Genomic DNA, 7,689 nt, shown 5'->3' with positions numbered 1-7,689 from the left:
GGTTTACGAGGCGCTTTTTTCCTGCACTTTTCTACTGGATTAGTTTTAGCCTGGGCTGTTTCTCCCTAATGGTCACTTACTCAACGGCTGTGCCGTTCATCCTACTTGACCAGCTTAAGCCCAATCATCGTATCGAAGTTGTCTTTGATTGTTTTGGTAACTATTTTGCACTCTTTTCACCTTCTACATAACAGGGTATGGATTCCGTCGCTGCCGTATTCGTGCGCCTCTGTCATCCCGATCAGGCATTGGCTGCTGCCTGTCTGCATGCTTTGTTTCATACAAAGTTGTCCGGTTTCTTCTCAACTGGTGGGTTCACCACCGGTCTCAAGGCATTCTTTAACGTCCTGTTTCGTCTGTTCGCTTTCCACGCTCCCGGGTTAGCTGTCACTTTGACCAACCTCAATGTGCCTCTGGTTGGCTTGACTACCGGTTGGATTTACACGATGTTTGCCCATGCAATGCCTTTGGATCGAACAGAGTTGTTATGGGACACTTTGATTGTCGGCCCACCATCATTCCTTATGTTCTTCTACATTGCCATATTTTTGCAGCTTGATCAACAAGTTAACTTGCAAGTGAGTACTTGTTCCAACATGTGGCTTTCTTGCTTTGATCTGGGATGGGGTCTTTTTGCTTCTGCTGCTTTGAATGTAGCAAAGGTCCTGTACGCATTCGGGATGGTGTATTTTAAGTGTTCACGATTACATCCATGTAGTTAGGAACTTGTGAAGGATTTACAAAAACAGAGAGGCCGATGCACCGCATCCTGTGTCTTGTGGAGAAAATTCACCTAATTTCATTCCACTCGACTTTACATACATTCGCTCGTACTAACTTAGGAAGACGTCTAGAGGGTTCGGTTCGACAGCACCAGTTTAACTGGCCGCCAAAATATTGTACGGTGATCATACCTCTGGTAGTTTTCAACCGACCCTGCAACAGAAGCGAAGGTAAACTTGACAGTTGACGCACCATTACGCATCTCAGCTGACTGAAGTTTTGCCATCCTGCTTAAAGACGGCGGAATATTACTTGTACTCGAATTAGTTGCCTGCCTGGAAGGAAACACTCAAGCTGGATTCGTAGCCGGAAACGAGCCTAGCGGCAGAATCTCCATCTGCCGCCAGGTACTGAAACCCCAACAACCGACCATTGTTGTCCTTCTAAACATGCTTGCAGCCTTTGTTTTTGTTGATGGAAGTAGGCGCTGGGTTTGTGCGCTGAGATATGGGGTACCTGAAAAGCACTTTGCCATACTGGAGACCCTATGTACAAATACTGCTAATCACCACTGCCCTTTTCAAGTAGAAGACAACAAGGATATCTTTTATGTTCTTTCCAAATTTACAGTTTTGCTGTTGCGGATGGAAGGAATTTCTTCCGACTGGTCCTATCACAGCTTATGGGGAGGACAACCTAAGTATGGATGCTGTAACCTCGAAGTTTGAAGGACGTGGCCACCTAGGGTGAGCTGATGTGGACTGGCTTGTGCATGTTAAAAGCGATGGGGATGGTGAATTCCGTCCTTTGAGTGCACCCGCTGATTGATGCTTATGTTTTTTCTTCTGGTGGGCCATTAGCTGCTCACCTTGCTTTAGGGTACAGTGTGCCAGAAATCTCTGTCTGTGAGCTACTTATTCAGAATGCTCATTCTTCCGCCATTATGGTGCAAATAGACAATCCGAATGGACAACAATATTGAATCTAACAGAATATGTTCAGCAAATAGCCATGATCATGTGATACGTGGATTCAATTTGGGCGTCTCCTTTTTCTTTATTTCAGTCTCTTGGACTGGAAAAGTTGTGTACAATCTTGTCCAACTTTCCAGATATTGATTTGGACAAATGCAGAGCTGATGCGCTTCGATTTGCACTAGCTACCCCGATAAGTCTGACTGTGGGTCCTGATGTGAATATTGGCGGTCGAGAGGCAAATTCAAATCTACCTGATTCCGTTACCGGAGGCGGCAGTGCTTCCTGTCCGTTTTATGAGGTAATTTATTTGGCGTGATGACTACCGTCTTTGTTGAAACGTGTATCTGAACGTGTTTTTTGTACTTTCATACTCCACATCCCTTCTTCAGACTTTTTGCTTTTTGGAACAGTTTAGTTTTCCCGGTTCACTGCCCTTCTTGTTTCACAACTATATAGTACAATGGCTATGATGTAGTTCGGTACAATCAGGTTATTCCTATAGAGTCGTCTGTCTTCGATGCCTAATTCACATTCATGCAAAAGTTGATGCATCTTACAAGTAATTGTTGCTTCCTGCCTGCGCTTGCTTCCGGGGTTGCAAGTTTTATGGACCAACTGACGGAGATGACGTTGTTACTATCATCATTTCTCCCTCGGCTGTATGAATACTTATTGGGACAGGCTGCACAACGTTCGAAGTTCCCGTTTGGTTTTTTTTTTCACGGGAAGTTTGGGTCACTTGCCTGTGTAGTATTGACACAGAAACCCCGCCACAATATCGTTGCAAATGATTCCACACGTAGTCAAATTCCTCGGCCCACCAGATCCTTCTCTTTGTTTAGACGTTCCAATCCACTGCTTCAGTGGAACTGTGAGTTAGTAGTTTTAAGATCCAGCGAAGAACGGTCAGCAGTTTTGAGGATGACGCGACCCCAGTCGCGTGGAGCGTGCGTCACTTAGTGGGGTATGCTTCGAGGGTCCATAGTAGCTCGTATCATGGTGCAGTCCACGCTTATATACTCCACGATTGAAGAACAGTAGTGAGTACATGCAGGAATATCAAGTAAAATGTGTGATTTTAGCAACCAAGCCTTTCTCATAATTACTATTGCCATGGTTTGTTAACTCTATACGACCGGATGGTCTCTATGTGTAGGCAGAGGAAATGGGTAATACATAAGTGGGAACATTGCTGGGAATGCACTTGTAGATGGAAAACTGAACTGACTGCCCCAAGCTTACCACAACCCTACTTTCAGCGGCTTGTAATTCCAAATGCCTGGCCAGAACACTTGGAAGCGGCGGCTTCTTTCGATCCTTCTTGGACAGGAAAAGCCTGGTTCGGAACTCTGCAACAGTTGGGTGACAGATAATCCTTTGGTGTCTCTACTCAGTCCAGATGATGTTTTGGAGCACATTTTGCGACCAGACTGTTTCGTGCTGGATGTTCGAAGTCGAGAAGACTATGCCAAGTAAGCCTTCATCACCTTCGTTCCATTGCACCAGATGATTATTACTGTTATTCGTAATACTGCGGTATTAATGATATGGACACTAATAATTAATATTGTCGTTTGTACGCAATGGTTGATCTTCAGGTTTATGGTAGGCCAAACCAAACGAAATCTTCCGTATTATCGCATTCTACCACAGGCACACTGGAAAGGTCAATGCGAGATACGGAAAAATCCCATATGATCACAATAACTTGTTTTTTTATTCTTTCTGGTAGATCTGAGGTCGTTTGTTCCTCAGTTGTTTTGGATTTCAAATTACTTCTCATTTTTACGTAGATGAGACTAAGTTCGGGTCCAACGTATTCATCAAGTAATAGAGCAGCGTCTCAGGAAGCGCGGGCCCACTTCAACTGTGATTTCGGTCGTGACTAACGAAAGAATCCGCCGGTCGACCACAAGGACGCATGTGACAATGAGCGAGGGATTATCCAACAGGATAACAGAAGAGAGAATAACTGGCAGTTCTCGAATTGTGTTCCAATGAGCGTATCACCAAATAATTGCTCATCAGAAAGCGGCTTTGTTCAGTAGGTAGGCGGAACGTTCTTGTAGTTGAAAATGATTCTCAGATGGTTTTTATACCTCCTGGATCTCTTCCTCGTAAGGCTTGCCGGATACGTAACCTAGTCAGTTTTCACTTCATTCCATCGGTATCGTTTATTAGGATTCTGTGACATAGTTACAAAAGGAAAACTGGGGCAAAATTGCAGTTCAACAAGTCTAGGCATCCGTTCCTGTGTTTCTCATGGTCGAACACTCTCACCAACTAAACAGATTAAATTGGCCTATAACTAAACGGATCCCGGCAAAAAAAACAGTGGAAAATTGCCAGTGATTTGTTCAAATAAAGTAGTCTCAAAGATAGGATACGTTTCCCAATAGTATATAAGAGGAGCACTGCTCTAGATCTATGGAGATCCCAAACATCGGTAATAACTATGAACCATTTGGTAAACGTGAGATTTGTTGCGGTTCAACAAACACAAGATTATAACTTCATATTTACGCCACTTCATTCTCTGGTGTTCAAAATAAAGAAATGAAATCTCCGAAATGCCGTTGGAGGCCACTTTCTAGCGATCATTCTTAAACTTGAAGAGGTCGTTCCTTTGAAGTGGCCTTCCTAGATGGAAACCGTTATATCTGACCCGTCTGTTAGAACACGCTGATTGTCAAATCTAGCAGTATTCTCAACCGAATGAACGATGATCCTTCCTCCTGTTCAGTTTGTTCGATCAGCTGTAGACATGTGTGTATTCCAGGTGCTATATTGAAGAAATAAAGAAGGGACATCTGTGCTTTACTGGCGATAAACTAGCATGTAATTGATCCTGAACTATCCCCGGTTGTCTGACGAGGTGGAGGTGATCCTTCCTCCTGTTCAGTTTGTTTGATCAGCTGTAGACATTTTACTGGATATACGTGTATTCCAGGTGCTATATTGAAGGAATAAAGAAGGGACATCTGTGCTTTGCTGGCGATAAACTAGCGTGTAGTTGATCCTCAACTATCCCCGGTTGTCTGACGAGGTGGAGAACCTAAAGTCGCACATAGCAGGCGATAGCCTCTATGCTACTGTTGTACCGTGTCCCAGAATTCCAATCCTGAAAGGCACCAGTTGTTTTGGACTTTTCTTCCTGTTATCTGGCCTCACTCCAGATGTGTGAGGTTCTTTCAGAGTTCGCCGATGGAGGCCAGCTGAGCCGTTCTGCGAGGTGTCGAGCTAACAATTTTGTGAATAAGCCGGCTGATCCAATCTTTTGGTAGATCATTTCACTGGTCTTCCGTCTTCTGGTTATCGTATAGGTGATCATATAGGTTTTTCCTTTCTCGTGACTTTTTGCTGTCATTCAATATTCAGTTTTTGATGTATATGCCTGCGGTGCCTTGTTCCCAGTTCAGTGACTTGTTTTCCAGCTGCCGACTGTGATGATCTCATCTTCATTCGGGCGAGTAAGCTGGCTGTGTGCTACAAAAGATGGTTGACTAAGCTTCGTGTTCTTGGTTTGTTCGTACGTTTATTATACCTTTCTAGCCTGGTCAGTTGCACCTATTCCAGATAGACTAATCGTTTGAATACGAATACTTGAAGGCCATTGAATTGATTGGCGTGATCCCGAAAGTGAATCGATTGGCGCAAATGGAATGGTCACTACCGAAATACTCTTGCTGATAGTCTCGAGTGGAGTCACACTTTTGGTAAACATGTACACGTTTTCCAGCTGTGTTCACGTTTATTTCTAAAGTTGGTGTTGCATGCATGACGTAGATCTGCAGCGGGCCACAAGTGTCTAAGCGACGGCAATTGGTGTTTTCGTCAGCCAGCTTCCGAATATTTTGTTGTTCTTTTCACTACTTGTTTTGAAACAGTAGCATACATTAAACATACTGCTCCCACCTCATGCCACCAATGGCCGACTTCCGTTATAGCACACCACGCATTGGTATTCCGTAAATTAACACTAAAAGCCAGATTTTCGTTGAATAGCCCCTTTATAGATAAACGGATCTGTTCTAAATTTTTACGTTTTGTTGTTTAGGGGCTGCATTCCTGGTTGCGTTCATCGGCCTCCGTCACACCTACCTTTGTGGTCAAATGATGCGGAATCAGAAAATTCCTCTGCAGCTCCCTTCGAATGGGAGTTTGTCGATTGTCCGAGTGGGGATCGGCGTCAGTCGCGCGTTATTCCCGCATTTCTGGCAGGCCTTATTGTGGAGGCTGCTTGGATCAAGGCCGTGGAAGCGCGCCAGAGGGCTGAGCAACGGCGTCTTGGCAACCGAACACGAACTCAATCATCTGTCGTGCGTAATACACCAGGTCTCTTATTAGTGATTGGTGGCACTGAATTCAGCTCAAACGCCAAGCCTCTTGAAGTCCCCGTAGCCATACAGTTGGCTGACTGGCTCATTCGTGAGGATATTGATCGTGTGTGTGTTCTCAGAGGAGGGATGCCCGCTCTTCTCAGTCTACCGACCGGGCGAGATTACCTTATATGTCCAGGACCTTAACATATTACTTTAAATGATTGCAACCCTATTTTATTGCCATGTCTTTCATAATGGACGCAATTTTGTTCACTGCTTGTGTTGTTCACACCGCGATTCATTCCTGGTCAATTTTTCCTGAGCTTTCCACATTCTTTTTATCTCGTTTGTGTTTTGATTTTCTGTAAGCAATGGCATTTTTGGCAACTTTTGTAACAAAGCTGTACTTGCAGGATAAAACATACAGTTTGAGGCCTTTCATAACTTTTGTATTTTACCTTATGCTGTATCATACTTATAATACGTCACACGTATTTTTGAGTGAAGTTTTATGTACTGGACACTAACCGCTTGACAATTTGAAAGGAGTTGGCATCAGAGCATAAATTCTGACAGCTTCCACTGCTTACGGACGTGGAAGCCTGGGAAACAATGTGGTAACCTTTTGGTCCCCACACTGCATATGTCACTGTTAACATTGGTGTGGAATTCGGTCTACACTGGGGCAAGGTCAGATTCCCGAAGAAAAACCCAAAATGCCCGCAACTTACTGAGACTCTCAAACTTCACCAAACTATCAGTAGGGAAGTCAGCAAGCATCCGGGTTAGTCAGTCTATCGATCAGTTCAGCAATGGTTGAAATGTGTTCAGGCACGCCACAGAAGGACGACCGCCTATGATAAGCATTCCGACACATCATAGAAGCACGGTCGATGATGATGGGTGTCCACCAAACGCCGATCAGACAGCCTGGATCAATGTGAACAATGCCATTTAAAGTGGACCGAGGACTCTGGTAGCTTTTTCACTCGCTTGTTTGCAATATAGCTGTTTTGTTCCTTGTTGGCGAGTCTTTATCGAAAACCAAGGCATTGGATCGGGAGATACAAAGGGCACCATGTCCAAAATTTTGCCATAGCTGGTTCCACTTTTGATACGTATGGTGACAGAGTTGCCGGAAGTTCCGCGGTCGCCCCTTTTCGTCTTAGTGGTTTCCACTTAACAGCGTTCATCCTGCGTACTTCGTACCGTTAGTTGGGCAATCGCGTAATCCCATATGATGTGGACGGACTTGCAGCCTCAGGAATTACAATGCAGTGGGAGTAGAAAACGGTGCAGGTGCATATAGATTCCACTACTGATTCGGAAAAGCTTGTGGGAAAGGACCATGCTCATTTATTATGGTTCGGAATTTCTACAATCACGGTTCGCGATATCATTTGCAATTACGATGGCTAATCTTGGCTCTTATTTCATTGTGGAAACCAAAGGCCAGGGAATTATATAGTTTAAGTGTCATGTTCATGAGTTGCGCCCTGGGCCCAGTCGGTCCCCGTGTAGCGTCTATTCATTTCTTATCGGTGGTCACCAGCCGATCGTATTGCGGCCTTGTTAGACTTGTCTATCTCTACTTCCATCTGATAGGGCACACAGAAATGCTATCCTCATATATATATATATATATATATATATATATATATATTATA

At 44.2% G+C, this 7,689-nt stretch overlaps 2 protein-coding genes across 2 annotated transcripts in view; both read left to right on the top strand.

Annotated features, from left to right (window-relative positions):
- Positions 1-6,497, top strand: part of T265_12060 (hypothetical protein) — a gene marked incomplete at both ends in the record, with an annotated part of 23,074 nt that extends 16,577 nt beyond the window's left edge. Inside the window, 4 exons of the mRNA XM_009178987.1 lie at positions 195-578; positions 1,789-1,998; positions 2,988-3,172; positions 5,758-6,497. Coding sequence (XP_009177251.1) covers positions 195-578; positions 1,789-1,998; positions 2,988-3,172; positions 5,758-6,226 — 1,248 coding nt within the window. The remainder of the gene's footprint in view (positions 1-194; positions 579-1,788; positions 1,999-2,987; positions 3,173-5,757) is intronic.
- Positions 6,498-6,771: 274 nt separating this feature from the next.
- The window catches only part of T265_12059 (hypothetical protein), a gene marked incomplete at both ends in the record, with an annotated part of 18,406 nt that continues 17,488 nt past the window's right edge, over positions 6,772-7,689 (top strand). Inside the window, one exon of the mRNA XM_009178986.1 lies at positions 6,772-6,998. The remainder of the gene's footprint in view (positions 6,999-7,689) is intronic.

Source organism: Opisthorchis viverrini, assembly GCF_000715545.1.
Source record: "Opisthorchis viverrini unplaced genomic scaffold opera_v5_754, whole genome shotgun sequence".
NCBI lineage: Eukaryota > Metazoa > Platyhelminthes > Trematoda > Opisthorchiida > Opisthorchiidae > Opisthorchis > Opisthorchis viverrini.
This window is presented reverse-complemented; position numbering and strand designations above follow the sequence as displayed.